This window comes from Pristis pectinata, chromosome 8 (genome assembly GCF_009764475.1).
Source record: "Pristis pectinata isolate sPriPec2 chromosome 8, sPriPec2.1.pri, whole genome shotgun sequence".
Lineage (NCBI taxonomy): Eukaryota > Metazoa > Chordata > Chondrichthyes > Rhinopristiformes > Pristidae > Pristis > Pristis pectinata.
The window spans coordinates 68344553-68359738 of record NC_067412.1 but is presented as its reverse complement, the minus strand read 5'-3'; the positions used below and the strand labels follow the sequence as shown (position 1 = coordinate 68359738).

The 15186-nt window shown below is 38.4% G+C and overlaps 1 protein-coding gene across 1 annotated transcript; it reads left to right on the top strand.

Moving 5' to 3' along the window:
* The first annotated feature begins 3602 nt into the window (after nt 1–3602).
* On the top strand, nt 3603–14322 carry LOC127573491 (tumor necrosis factor ligand superfamily member 10-like). The gene is made up of 5 exons (XM_052021766.1): nt 3603–3839; nt 5932–6072; nt 7249–7294; nt 7706–7786; nt 10761–14322. The coding sequence occupies exons 1-5, from the start codon at nt 3669–3671 to the stop codon at nt 11192–11194; spliced, it is 873 nt and encodes a 290-aa protein (XP_051877726.1). The 5' UTR covers nt 3603–3668; the 3' UTR covers nt 11195–14322.
* Nucleotides 14323–15186: the final 864 nt, after the last annotated feature.

Sequence of the window (15186 nt, the reverse complement as noted above, 5' to 3'; positions counted from 1 at the left end):
GTGAGAGGTGTTACAGAGAGTGGGATGGAGAATTTATGTTCTCACGTCTAACTTGAACACTTGACTCACATCCCTCTCGTGGACTTTGCGAAGGGCGGCATTCTTGGCGTACGAGGACACGTAGGCTTCCATCGTGCTCTCGGGGAGGGTGGGTGTATGTGTGCTTCCAGCTCGGAGGCCCAGTGGGGGAATGAAGCTCGCCCGGGCTCCCGCTGGTTTTCAGGGGCTTCTGTTGCCGGGTGCATTGGTTGCTAGGGCACGATTTGTCCGGGCGTTCCAGAGCGCCAGGCTTGGCCAGCCGAGCCCGCCAATGGCTCAGAGGACAACAGCACCATGGAAACCGTCGCCCGGACCGTCGCGGGATTTACTGGACCTGGTGCCGGGTAACTTCACACCTGCTCAGGGAGCAGGCGCTGTTGCTGGGGTTAGAGCGATGGGGCAGATCTTAGCCGAGCTCCCGTCCCGTCACTGCCGACTCAGTACAAAGTTCCTCTCATGCAGGGCATTTAGAACTGCTGGAACTGGGAATAAAAGAACAGAAGTTGGTCAAATTGAATCAGATTTAAAGAGAACAAAAAAAAACCCTAATTCGATTAGCCTCCAGCAGACAATCCCATTATCTACATTGCTCGTTTAAATGCTGATTAATTTCTGCATTTTAAGGACTTTCTGCGTTTTGTCAATAAATGTTATGGCAAAGCAAGCGGTATTGCAAGAAAAGAGATTTTTGATTAATTTGGATTATTTATTCATAAAACCAAAAGTGTACTGAAACCACCATGTCTGAAATTTGGATGAATCTCATTTTTCAAGGGCACACAATAAAATCACATAAAATAACATAACTACATTCCTTCCATTAATAACTCATGCCAGCAATATATATATCAATGAACGCTTAGAATCAAGCCAAAGTCCTGAAATGGGATGCAGAGCATCTGTATTTTCAACCAATGGTTTGGATTCAGAAATTGTTTTCCATGTTCACTTTCAACTGCACATTCTAGAAAGCAGAACAAGCCAAGAATGTAATTTGAAGCTCTTATTGCTGACTTCCCCACACATTGTCACGTACCAGCAACAAAAGAAACACACCGAGTCATGTATGAGTGTTAGAAACTATTTTATTAATAACTACTTATGATAATAAGAAAAATAAAAGTAAAAATGTTAGAATGTTAGAAGTAAAAATGTTAGATCTTAAACATTAACCCCAAAAACTAAACTCAGTGTGTGTGTGGCAAATTCCCAAACTCCAAGTCTAGGAATAGTTCTCAAAGTTCAGTTCAGCAAGCCGTAAGGTGAAACGTGAGCAAAAACTTCTGCAAAGCCACCATTGACTGAAGAGGAAATGTAGAGAGAAAATAGAGTAATTACAAAATCCAAATGTTGCACAATGGAACCCATACGACACCTCAAACACAGATGATCTCCATTTCTTTGTTCTGAAGTATCTGCCACCCCGAAAGGCATTCGAGACGTGGCCGTCCACACAAATACCTGTTTCCTTCTACAGGTTAATGACAAAGTGGACTCTACTGGATTATTCCAAAAATCCATACGTGGATTGTAGTGACAGACACAGTTATTGTTTTTCATCCATCGATACAGAGACCAGCAGGCAGGTGTCTCTCTCCCTCTCTCTCTCTCTGACTGACTACTCCAAAAAACGCCATCACGTCCTTATCTCCTATTGTTGTCGTAATCACGCCACACACACACACACACACACACACACACACACACACACACACACACACACACTACTGCGCTATGTCTTAATGGGACATTCACCAATAGTAACCTAATCCGTAACAGCATACTCTAATTTTAAAAGTGTACCTTTGGCTACACTAGTGTCAACTGTGATTTCTCAGAGTCTGATTTCGATTTAGTGAAAGTTATTATTGAATATCAGGGTCCACTTATTAGACCAGAGCTTTCTAAAAAGAATCCAGTCACTAAGACATATTTTTCCTAAGATGTGGACAGGATTTCAACTCTATTCTACAAAGGAGAAATACACCAAACCATTTTACTCAAATATTCATTCTGCCATGGTGGTTCAGCAATTAGTGCTGCTATCTCACAGCTCCAGAGACTTGTGTTTGATGCTGACATCAGGTGCTGCCTGTATGGAGTTTGTACATTTTTCTTGTGGCCATGTGGGTTTCCTCCCAGTGCTTGTTTCCTCCCACATCTGAAAGATTGCAAATAGGTTAATTGGCTTTTGTAAAAACAAATAATGAGAGAAAGTCTTTGGAATGTATATCCTTTTGGTTAGGTGGGTGGCAAAAGAATCAGAAAGGGAGCAGATGAGTGTGAGGGAGAATGAGTTGTAGAGTATACTTGAAAAAGAATGGGGAGGATGGGAATGTTCTGTAGGGAGCTGGCATGAATGTGATGGGTCAAATGGCATACTTCTCTGTCAGATTAAGTAATATAAACAATATAGGAGAAGCTCTGTCTATAAACCACTGAGATCTTTACAAACAGGAATAAGTGAACCTTACAAATGAAGGCAGACCACATACTGACAGGCAAAACTGGAACCCAGCAATTTGCATTTATTTGCTCAGTACTGGATACAGATTCTTCATATCAGCAACTGCTGCTCTTAGAGTGAGATAATTATGGAGATTTACAGTGTAGAAGCAGGTCATCTGAACAACTGTATCTATCCTGGACAAGAAAATGCTATATAACATATTCACATATTTATCCCTATACTCTTCCCCAAGTGTAACACTTCAGAATGTTCCCATGAAAATTCTGAAGTGTTACTCTTGAGGAGATGTCAGAGATTAAGAGCAGTAAGTAGATTAAATTTATAATTAGTTGAGTTGATAACTGTGTATACATATATTAATATTTAGCCCGTTGTACACATTTATGCGACTAAATGGTTGATAGTTTTTATGGGTATATTGTTTTTTTTAAAAATAGTGTAGCATATATTGTATAAGGTAGGAGTTGACTGTACTTTTGTGGATGCATTATTGTGTATGGCACAGTTGGTTAATTGAGAGTTTGCTGCCTTGATGTTTCGTTGGTGCTATTATTTCTATTATTTACCTTTGCAAGCAGATACATTAAAACGCCTACAAGTATTACATCTTCCTTTTACATTCCCCCCATTAATAATGTTAATTTAGATATTACTGAACCTACGCTTTTGAAGGAACCCCCAGGCATTGAACTGCTTGCACGTAGCAAGAAGGTCCTGAATTTACACAGCACTGAGCAACAGATGCCAGAACTGGAGCATTGTCTCTCTCTCTCTCTGATTTAGGTTGACGTGCTCTTACTTTGATTTACCACTTTAAATAATTTCTAAAATCGTTTTATTGTTTAATTATAAAGGGATTTTAAATAGTTTTTATACGTCTCAAATGAGTTATAAATGTCAATACAAGCGTGTGTTTTAAATCACTTGGTCATTGTTTCGCTTTGCTATAGAATACTGCGTACCCCGTGATTCCATAAGCACTTATCCAAGTGACTTTTAGTAACTTTGTAAACGAGTAAAACCACAGTAAGTGAGGCCACACCTACCACTGTAAAAAGAGCTGAAAGGTCACTCAGCTGCGAATCCCTTCCGTGTCTTCTTGGTGTTTATCGACGGTTGCGACAGATTGGCTCTTCACTAACAGCAGTCGGTAAAGAAAATGTCCTCGACGACACCGGTGGTTTGCAATTATCAAAAGCTGGCCGAAGACCATGCGGATGTTGGAAATAGAAAATGGAGCTTTGTTGCGTTCGTTCTGGGATTTACAGCTTTCGCAGAAATATGTGTAACTTTCTGCTATTTCTGCTACTTCAACGATCAGATTGATAAGGTAAGCCTAAAAACGGGGTTCGTGTAGCAAGTAAAGTGTGTACGAAATACGCAGAAATAGATCCCGTGCTCGCGCAAACCACTTGTGGATGAGAAACTATTGCACTTTTATTAAATTATAAATGCCTTGTAATTTTAACTCATTGAGGACAAACACATTTATTTTAAATGTGCATTTCTGGATCACAAAAATAAATCAAAATTTAATCAAGAATGGAGGCTGCAGGAAATACTTATCACCAGCAATTTCATTGCTCGCTGACATTTAAAACGTTTCTTAACTTTGTAATTTTATGGAGCGCCCGTATAAAGCGAAGGAATTAGTGTTTTTGTAAACAAATAAGTTGTTCTCAAAATAACTCAAAAACGAAAGAAACAGTTTAGAAAAGGGTGGGGTTCGGGGAATTCCGATTCCTGAATTTGCTCCACCCATCGCATTCATTTCTGTTGACACAATTCCGCATCTCCGCAGTCTCTGGTCCTGAAGCAGAATTACAGTCATCGCGGTGAGACCGGCAGAAACACCCGAGTTATGAGGAATCTACTTCACTAGTGCTGTCCCGCTAGTGAAATTCTCACACACAATTCAACCTCCGCTCACTTACTCCCTACTGGCTCAATTCCAGCCCGTGCACAGAAATTACAAGCGGCACATTTCGAGCCTGTGAAATTAAATACATGTTATTAGCTCTAGTATTTGTCTAGTCGTTAGTGAAATTACCATACCAGCATCAATAGAAACTCCGTACATTAAAGTTCTCACAGGCGCAATTTATAAATGTTGCACGTCATGCTTGGAAGTTGCGGTCGGCCCCCAGGGCAACCTGCCACAGGAGGAAGCGAAACGATCTCGGTTTTTAGGGCACCTGACTCCCGGCGCAGCCTCCAGGCCCCTGTGAAGGAAATCCCCAGTCTCCAGCAGCTGCAGCGCCATCGAGCTGACTAAATAAATCTCAAGGCCAGGAGACAAAGATGAAATCTTCAAAGTTCTTTAAACATTTACACAGTTTGCAAAATACAGATTCTCGTTGACATAAATGCTTAAAGTTTGTGGACTTTATTTTGTAAAATTCATTGTACGCTGACGTTTTGGGCGCAGAGAATTAGGACCTAATACCTCACTAGTAACTCATGGCCTTGTGTAGTTAAGCAAGAGATTTTTAGGATATCTTACCACCGATCAATTTTATATGTGGTTGAAACTAACAGTGTGCAAACTACACATTCCAGGGTATTATATCAATGTTCATTTGCAGCACATAATCACGGTTATAGTCTACGTGTGTAATTTTCCAGTATTCGCTCTCATATTACTATGTAAAAGGCTTGCTTCCAACCTTTATTCATTTGTTTGGGATATGGGCATTGCAGGCCAAGCCAGTATTTATTGACCATCCCAAGCTGCAGCTGAGAAGGTTAAGGCTGAGCCACTTGAACTGCTGCAGTCCTTTTGGTGAGGGTGCTGTCATGGTCTTGTTGGGGCGGGAGATGTTGGCAAGTGCCCATTGATAATGAAAACCTTCAAATGGCTTCCACTATTTCCCATGGAGAGTACTATTACTATCATGAAGCCAAAGGAAATTTCCCTTCGGTTCTCAGTAAACTGCTGAGGCCCCCATTCATTTGCAACTAGAAGTGCTTATTTTGGTAGTTTGAGCATGTGACACTATCTGTCTGGACGTTCTGCTAGCTCACACTATCTGCATAAAGAGCTCCAGTATAGTCCTTGTATTCATAGTAGTCCATGCCCAAGGCATGATGGGATACTTGGTACTCATGGCTGCCATTTTATGGCTACCTCCACATCAGCCTCCTACACCTTCCAACGTTGACCCACTCTCTGACCGCCTCTCCACTGCAATCCTAACCCCAGCTCACTTCCTGCACACTTTCTTTTCTCTGCTTTACTGGGGATCACAGAGAAATGGCTAATTCTACTGCACATGACAAGTGTTGGCTTGTTCCACAGGCCATAGTTTAGATGTTCCTGTACTTGAAGGTTTCAGGACTTCCTAGCATGAGGTGGGAAGAAAAAAGGAATAAAAATAAAACTGAACAAAACAAATGAATGATTCCATCTTTTCCATAAACAGATGCAGCAGAAATTGAATTATCCAGGCCAATGCCTCCAGTATGTGAAATCCTACATTGATGATGCAGGGGAGCGTGAGGAGACCAATGTGGATCCATTGTGTGATAGCTGGCTCAAGAATATTGGGGTTCTAATCAATCAGGTAAACTTCGTTAATTTTCATACTTGTACTTAGAGCACTGGATGATTGATATCTTCATATAACAATAGCTTTGTGTTTGTTGGACTTTGCATATAATATATAAAGTTAATTCTTAATAATGGTTAAAGTGAAGTGAAAATAAATGGTCTTAGTCAAACAATAACATTGATAGGCAGTAGACCTTTAATGTAAATAAATATCCTCAGGCAGTTTACAAATAGGTGTAAAACTAAGGATGTTTATTCCAAAAAGGAGGGATGGTCAAGAAGCAGGTTAGATTGATGAGTTGTGGGGAGCTTGTGGTAGGGGGAGAGGGAGAGCATTTGAGATCCAGAATGAAGGTTCGGCTGGTAGAATGAAGGTTTGGCCATCAATTCCAGAACAAAGGAGCAAACATAGGCTGAATTGAAAGCATTAGAGAGATTTCATAGAGGCAAAGAACATTGCTGAAAGTGAGTAGATAGGATAATGAATGGTTCTATGGACATGAATCTTTGGAGCAGAAAACTTGGGCAGATCAGCGAGGACAGAGTTGATGGACACTTTTTTTTTGGTATACCCCCCAATGTGCACTCTTTATTGAAGAAATCCCCTGACTTGATGGTAATGGAGCTATAACAGATAAGCCAGGCTAAGTGGTTACAGATAGGCTGGTAAACAATTCTGGTACTGCTGAAGGTCTGCAGTGCAATGTTAACTTCCAGTATTGAGATACTGGACCAGTTAGAATCAACTACATTTTGCACAGTGGTTGTGCCACACTTGACAACTGTTAAAACTTTTGAATGTGGCTTTCTCCAAGTAATACATTGGTATGAGATCACTATGAAAGCCATTCAACCCACTATCTAGGCTAATAAATTTTAAAGTCTTCCCTTTACAGTGTCCAAAAAAAAGTGTATGTGCATCTGTTTTTATGCAGAAAGTCCAGTTTATATATCCCTGAATTAAATATAAATTACATTTATATTTTCAGAATAAGCTAATGTACAGACTGGCCCAGCAAAGCACACACTGATTCATCACTCAACATAATGACGATCACTGGGTATTTCTGCTGAGTCCCTTTGGTTCAAACACCTAGTTAAATCATTAAGTAAAATAAAAATGACTTGCCTCTTATTTTCAACAACTTGGAACTGAAATGCTTAAAATGTCTATTTCATTGCTTTTCAGCATCTGAAATCGGAAGCAAGGAATTTGGTATACAATGAATTGAAAGGTGAGATTTATTGAAATTGAGGCAAGAATATTCACTTTAATTTTGGAGGTGTCTTGTGGGTTGATATGCAATCTGTACAACTTGTAAAATACAGCAGTGAATTAGTCTGCAAATGTCTCAGCTTTGCATGTTTTGTTTTCTGTCTGTTTAACCAAACTACAGGTATTTGCAGGACTGGGTCAATTTCCACTTCCCTACCTCTATACTAGAAATGTTTTGCATACTTAACCAAGATCAGAAACTTCCAATGTACTGAGGAGAGAAGGAACAAATAGTTGGACCAATGAGTACGATATTAATGTGCAGCATTACGGAGTTGCAAATAAACAAGAAGGCACATTGCTTTGTAAGTGTACATAGATTCAGTAAATTTTCAGTAAGGATAAATGAAAGCAATTGTTTTTATTTCAGCGCACAATGCAACATTCTTGAGTCCTGACAAACCAGCTATCCATTTAATTGCACAGCACAGAAGCGAGCATCCACATTATGGTAAGGAATGCTTTCCATTTAAAAAAATGTGTTGTTTCTCATTTGAGGTTTGGAAATATAATTCATATTTCAGCCAAATTTTTGCTTCATTTCCTACAGACACTGATCTGAATAAATCAAATATTACATACAGTTTCTCAAATTTTCAGACATTATTCATGTCAGTGTTTCAGTTATGTTAATTTTAAAACACTGGAATTTTAAACTTCCTCACTATTTAGTCATTGACCTATTAGGAATAGGATTGATATAGTGAAGTACCATACTTGTCCTTTCTCTTGGAATATTCTGAGTTTGAATCTGGAATAGTAGATTAAATTTTTTTTATCTGGTGGCAAAGAGTTATTTGTTGCATGACTTCCGGAGTGAACCAACATTTCAAAACTATCCTGAGTAAGGTAAAACATTGGAACTACAATGATAATCTCTCTAATAAACAGCACAAGAATGGCTGCAGTGAGAAATGTTTCCAAGAAATTTGGAGTCTACTCATTTTTGCTGCTGCCACAAACATTTATAAAGTGTTCCCAAGAATAGAAGTATCTCCCTGGTGGTTTATACCAAAAATTCTGATGCAGTTTCATGTCCTGTAGTCGTGTTTATATCCAGAATTGATCTCAAATTCAAAACTTGTGATTAGTTTAGCTTTTCAGCTCTATGGAGAATTTTCCAGATAGGCATAAGCAGCATGCAGCAGGCATCCCTTCCATCCATGCTGACAAAATTTTCCAAGGCACTGTTACCTTCCCATAGGGACATTCTGACGAAAGGTCTAAGAACTAGGAACATGTTATAAGAGTTGTATGTCTATTATGTTTTTCTAGTTCATTGCATTTCTGTAACTCATTTAAAAAATAAAGGGGACTTCCCGGTTTGCAAAATATTGAAGGCTTTTTCCTTTATCAATCCTGCAGAAAAATTCCATATATGCTTACAATGCAAGGAAGGAAACAGATGTGCATAGTGGGTAAACATTAGCACAGACTTGTTGAATTGCTTGAACCATTTCAGTATTTGTGACTTCAATATATTTCGATTGTAGTTTGAAAAGGACACATTCCCTCAACTTTGGCAAAATAAACATCAGCCCAGAATTTGCTGTCACACTTGCCACTTTCATAAGATAAAAAGTGTTATTAACATCTGATGCCCAAAATTAAATGCAGAAATCCAGAGGCTGTTATCAGTGAAACATCTTCTTTCACTGGCTGCAGTATTGGAGTACTTGATGATGAAATCTGCACAAAATCACTGCTGTGGAATGAACTTGGTGGTCATGCAGAAGGCTGATGAAGAAGCCAGGGCGAGTGCTATAATGAAAACTTCGGTTAACATGTGAATGTTTGTGCATTTCCAGTAGTTGTTTTCACTGGTGAAGAACTGTTTCTTGCATATTTTTATTGATGAAAAGTCAAAGGCACAGCTTTTGTTAAATTCTGTTTAAATTAACATAATGTTAATACTAGTATGGATAGGTACAAGGCATGGTACCAAGCATAGATAGAAGATTGGCTGACTGACAGAAAGCAGAGTGGGAATAAAGGGGCCTTTTCTGGTTGGCTGCCGGTGACTAGTGGTGTTCCACAGGGGTCGGTGTTGGGTCCGCTACTTTTCATGTTATATGTTCATGATCTGGATGATGGAATTAATGTCTTTGTGGCCAAGTTTGCAGATGATATAAAAGATAGGTGGAGGGGCAGGTAGTGTTGAAGAAGCAGGGAGTCTGCAAAGGACTTGGACAGGTTGGGAGAATGGGTAAAGAAGCAGAAGATGGAATACAGCACAGGGAAGTGTATGGTCATGCACTTTGGTAGAAGGAATAAAGTCACAGACTATTTTCTAAATGGGGAGTGAATTCAGAAATCAGAGATGCAAAGGGACTTGGGAGTCCTAGTGCAGGAATCCCTAAAGGTTAACTTGCAGGTTGAGTTGGTAGTAAGGAAAACAAATGCAATGTTAGTGTGGACTAGAATATAAAAGCAAGGATGTAATGTTGAGGCTTTATAAGACCACATTTGGAGTATTGTGAGCAATTTTGGGCCCCATATCTAGGGATGGATGTGTTGGTGTTGGAGAGGGTCCAGAAGAGGTTTACAAGAATGATCCTTGAGGGTGAAAGGGTTAATGTATGAGGAACATCTGATGGTTTTGGGCTGTACTCGCTGGAGTTTAGAAGGATGAGGGGGGACTCTCATTGAAACCTACTGAATATTGAAAGGCCTGGATAGAGTGGATGTGGAGAGGATGCTTTCAGTAGTGGGAGAGTTTAGGACCAGAGGGCACAGCCTCAGAATAGAAGGACATCTCTTTAGAACAGAGATGAGGAGGAATTTCTTTAGCCAGAGCATGGTGAATCTGTGGAACTCATTGCCACAGACGGCTGTGGAGGCCAAGTCATTGGGTATGTTTAAAGTGGAGGTTGATGGGTTCTTGATTAGTAGGGGATGAAAAGTTATGGGGATGAAAAGTTATGGGGAAGAAGGCAGGAGAATGGGGTTGAGAGGGAAAAATAAAACAGCCATGATTGAATGGCAGAGCAGACTCGATGGGCTGAATGACCTAATTCTGCTCCTTGGTCTTATGTTAGTTTAATTAATGGCATTTAGTCTTTATTTACATTATGATTGAATTTCTGCTGCATTACCTCATTGGGCCTTGAAATTTATTTTGATGTATGGAGTCTTATTCCATTGGGTAAATGAATGTTGCAGATTGTTTTTCATTTATTCCTCTCCCTTCATTCCCAATCTTGTACAATGATTAAAATGTAGTTTTAAATTTCCTGTTTTTTAAACTTTAAGTCCCCACTGACGTGCCTACAAAAATCGTGGGCAAGTGTCCATGAGTGAATGGTGGAAAGCTTTCCATCGCCCCTCACCCCTTGTCCTTTCAAGAATGTTTCTTCTGACTTGGTGTGAGAAACATTAGAAGAGATTTGTCAATATATTTAATTCCTTGCATGTTTTTTTAACAGCCCCAAGTTACTTTGCTCATGCAAGTGGACATGATATACTCTACTGGAAAGACATAAAAGGATTTACGGTGCATCAGGGTGCCATGAAGTACCACGATGGAGAAATTATCATTCCCAAGGATGGCATCTACTACATATACTCCCAGGTTTATTTTCAGCATGTACGCAAACCAGACAGGGAGGATCAACATTACAAATTCTTTCTCCAATACCTTTACAGGATGTCCACATATTATAATGAACCTATTCTTTTAACTAAAGCTATTTTCACCAAATGTTGGTCAAAAAAAGCCAGTTTTGATATGTACACAAGTTTTCAAGGAGCCCTCTTTGAACTGCAGCAAGGAGACAAACTATTCATCAAAGTAACAAATGCAAGTGCTGTGGTTATTAATGAGGGATCAACCTATTTTGGTGCTTTCATGGTATTTTAGATATTATTAAAATGTGTAACTGTATTGACCTATTCTGAATATCATGCAGTTGGTATTAATTTTGAGTACTACAGTTCCTTTGGTTTCTGATCTAACCCAAAAAAAAATTTCAGTCTCATAACCATAAAAGAAAAATTGTTATTTTTTTTAGTCTTGCTATTTATATGACTACAGTCACATGCAGAAGGAAGTGTTATGCTCAGAATCCATTTCACACACATCTGTTTGATGCTATGGACTGAGACTACTGTTTGTTGTTAATCATGGAGAAATTCTGAGTTTATAAATAAAACAGGTAGTAATGCGTGTTGGATGTACACTACATTTCCTCTTTACACTCATGAAGAGCTGTTACCTGCAGCTTTTGTTAACTTCTGTTTAAATTAACAGGATATTAGTTTTGTTCCTGGTGCTGAATCAGCAGCTCATGACACAGATAAACTTGCAGGTTTCAAACCTTGATGTAGAATTTCCTCTGCAGCTCTAATGATTCATTCTTCAATGGCTCCTTGTTGGTTTAGTGACCATTTTGATAATGGGCCCACAGCAGCAAAATTCAGTATGTTGGAACCAAGGGCCTTTTCTTTCTGTGCCGTGTGTACCAGTGCAGAGCAAGTGAAAGACAATGGGTAAGTCCCATAAATGTATCATGCTCCAAAAAGGATCAATCTTTGTATGTGTGGCACAAAAAAGGCAGTGCTATGCATCCAAATTTCTAGGCACTCTTATTTGTCCATTGAACCCACAACAAAGTTGAAGATAACAGAATAGGACTTGCAGTAAAAATTGGGATGGCATTTATCAGCTCAGGTGCTGTGGGTCATTTTGCTTTACTCAGAATCCAGAACATAATGGTTGTGGTTTGCCATGTGAAGAACTTAATAATTGGCTTAATCTCTGGGTGAGGTGCAAACAAACTTTTCCATTTTTAGGAGGGAGAAACAAATTCTGGCAAGACATCTGCAAATCCAACTTGTGTACTGAGCCTCACATCAGATGAGGCCATCTGCTTAGCTCCTGACTGTCTTTGCTTAGGAAAATGAAAGGTAAATTTTTAGTTTCTTTATCAAATTTTACAGATGGAGAAGTAACTTTCCCTTCCTACAACACAGGAGGAGGCTACTCAGCCCATCAAGCCCGTGCTGGCTCTCAGATCAATCCTATTTCCCTGTAACCCATTTTCTCGAACATGTCCATCAATTCCTCCATGATTCTCCACCACCTACCTATGCAATAGGTAATTTTACTGTAGTCAATGAATCTACCAACCAGCATATCTTTGGGTTGTGAGAGGAAACTGGGGCAGCTGGAGGAAACGCACACAATTACAGGGAAAACATGCAAACTCCAAATGGAGGCTCGGATTAAACCCAAGGTCACTGGAGCCACGAGGCAGCAGCATTACCTGTGCTGCGTCACCATTGATATCAGTCTGTATAATGTTAAGCAAACCAGTGTAGAGCAGAAGTGGCTATATGAACTTATCCGTGTTAAAAGCTCATTCTGCCCTGAAATGAAATCTGATGAAATACAAATAATTAGTCTGAACAGATACTCCTGGAAAATAATATTATCTTTGTATCTGTGCATTGGCACAGAGTTCTCAAAGTGGTTGCAGTCCAAAGGTCACCACATACAGTTAACTCGGTCAAAAGCTGTACTGACTTTGAAATATATTTCTCAATTTGAGTGGAAAAAATCTTTACTTAGCTGCCCTCTAAACATTTTACCAAATAATTTAAATTCAAAGACTTGTTTTAAAAATTCCTCAGCTAAAGAAACTAGGCTCTTGATTTTAACCCTTATCAAGGCCTCTCAATTAAGTCTCTGCTCAGCCTTCTCAGATTAAAAAAAAACTTTATATCATCTGCTTTTTCCTTATAGTTACAGTTTCATGGTCCTGTAAATTTAAGTCTAATTGCATCCTCATAAATTTCCTCTGTACCACCTCCCATCCATTCACAATTTTCTGATAATGTGACCAGAACTATATGCAGTGCATAAGCTGTTATCTAATTAGCATTTACAGTTATCATAACTGCCCTGGTCTTTTATTCTATGCTGAGACTAATAAAGCCACCTCTTTTTTTAATCACCTTAGTGATCACTGCAGCTATATTTAAAAAAAACATGGATATACTCTCCATAGTGTTTGTCCCACCACACCATTTAAAATCCTTCTATTTCTCATGTTTTCTCTTGTTGCACTGGCCCAAATGTATTACTTCATACTTCTCGGGATTGAATTCTATTTTACGTTCTTCATCCAACTAACTAGATCATCTATACCTTTCTGTAGTCTAAAGTCTTCCTCCTCTCTGAACCACATGATCACCCTTTTCATCATCTCCATGGGACAGTTTTTTTTCCTTTGTACTTCTGATGTGCTCCAGGACATTATATGCTATAATAGAAGGGTCTTTGCAATAACTGTAATCTTCATGAGTTAGCATGAGATTTTATTGTGTAGTTAATTGTTAAATCACATAGCACCCATTAATTGCAATATTTAAAAAATTAAATTGGATATACCTTACAATTTAAAGGTTATTAAAGCAAACCTATGCAACATAACTTGTATTTCTGAGGAATTTACTTTAGATTATTTAATTGATTTAAAATGCAGAAAAATACATTCACCACGGTATAAAAATAACTTTATTGTTTTGTAAGTTCTATTTTAAATCCAAAAGTCTTTGATTAATGTTATCGTATGGAAAGACAGATTTACAAACAGAACCCCAGGCAGATAAAATCTCCACCCTGTGGCCCTTGTTTGCAGTGTGTTTTGTTTTTAAAAGGCAGCAATTTGTTAAGCATGAATTGAGATGATTGTTTTACTGTCCATTCCTGGAAGGGGAACAGTGCCTTTATATTTTGTGCTTGGATTTGTACACAAGTCCACATAAATATCTTTAAAACAAAGTGGTAGACTTAAGCCCTTTGACAATTTTGAGCATGTCATTGTAGCAATAAAATAAAATAAATATTGTGCATTTCAGTAATATGCACCTCGATAGCATGTAACATACAACCACTCAAATATAAATACTATGCATAAAGATAATTATTGTGAATCTTTTTTTAAACCATCTCTTGTTAGAGAATCAATGAATTATGCAGAATTCTCATTTATCTAGTCATGATGGATAGTCCAATAAATGCAAAATTAAATTCATTTCATCCAACATTACTGAAGCACCCATTTCTTATCTTTTAGAGAGGCCAATGTCCCAATCAAGTTATTTTTTTTAAAAAGTTTGGGTCTAAAGCCATCACCCATGTTGTATGACACTAGCAAGTTTAAGTCAGGAGAGGAAATGAGATAAGTTGGGTAATAGATTCCAGTTAACCCAAGCATAGGTCTTAAGAGCTTGTAAATTGTTGGCAGAAGAGCAGAAGATACCTGTCAATCGAAGGACAAACTTGAGGTTCAGGTAAAGAATGTTTATTATATTTTATAATTTTATTTCTTTACTTTGAGAAAGATGCAGATGAGATTTTTTTTTAAGAAGAGGCCTAGTTTTTCTATTTTCTCTACGTTTTACATAATATTATCAGAAAACTGGGGAAAAAGTGCAATTGTGCATTGGGATTTCACCAAATTTACAGCAGTAGGTTGCCAAAACCATTATGGAAATTCCAGGTATATGCCTTTAAGCACACAAGTATTTGTGAGTGGTAACAGTTGAGTACCAATCACATGAATGAGTTTTTATACAGAGTGAAAATAATTCTGTAATTGGCAGATGAATTGTCACAGTTCTTAATCTCAAGATACAGTGAATGTATGAAATACAACACTGACAAAAGTTAATTTTTATTCTCCCTACTATAAAGTTAAATTTATCAATATAAATGTTTACAAAAATAAATGCTAGTTCAGAACCCTTTAGATTTTAATACAAGTATTGGGGGTACCACAGAATGTGTACTTCTGTAACACTGTTAGATGTTATTGTAGTTATAAAATAGATGTTTAACGTAATCCT

Coding starts and splice junctions, on each gene's coding strand:
- LOC127573491 (XM_052021766.1), top strand. CDS start 3,669: ATGTCCTCGACGACACCGGTGGTTTGCAATTATCAAAAGCTGGCCGAA. Junction 3,840..5,931: donor TCAACGATCAGATTGATAAG/GTAAGCCTAAAA, acceptor TTCCATAAACAG/ATGCAGCAGAAATTGAATTA. Junction 6,073..7,248: donor TTGGGGTTCTAATCAATCAG/GTAAACTTCGTT, acceptor ATTGCTTTTCAG/CATCTGAAATCGGAAGCAAG.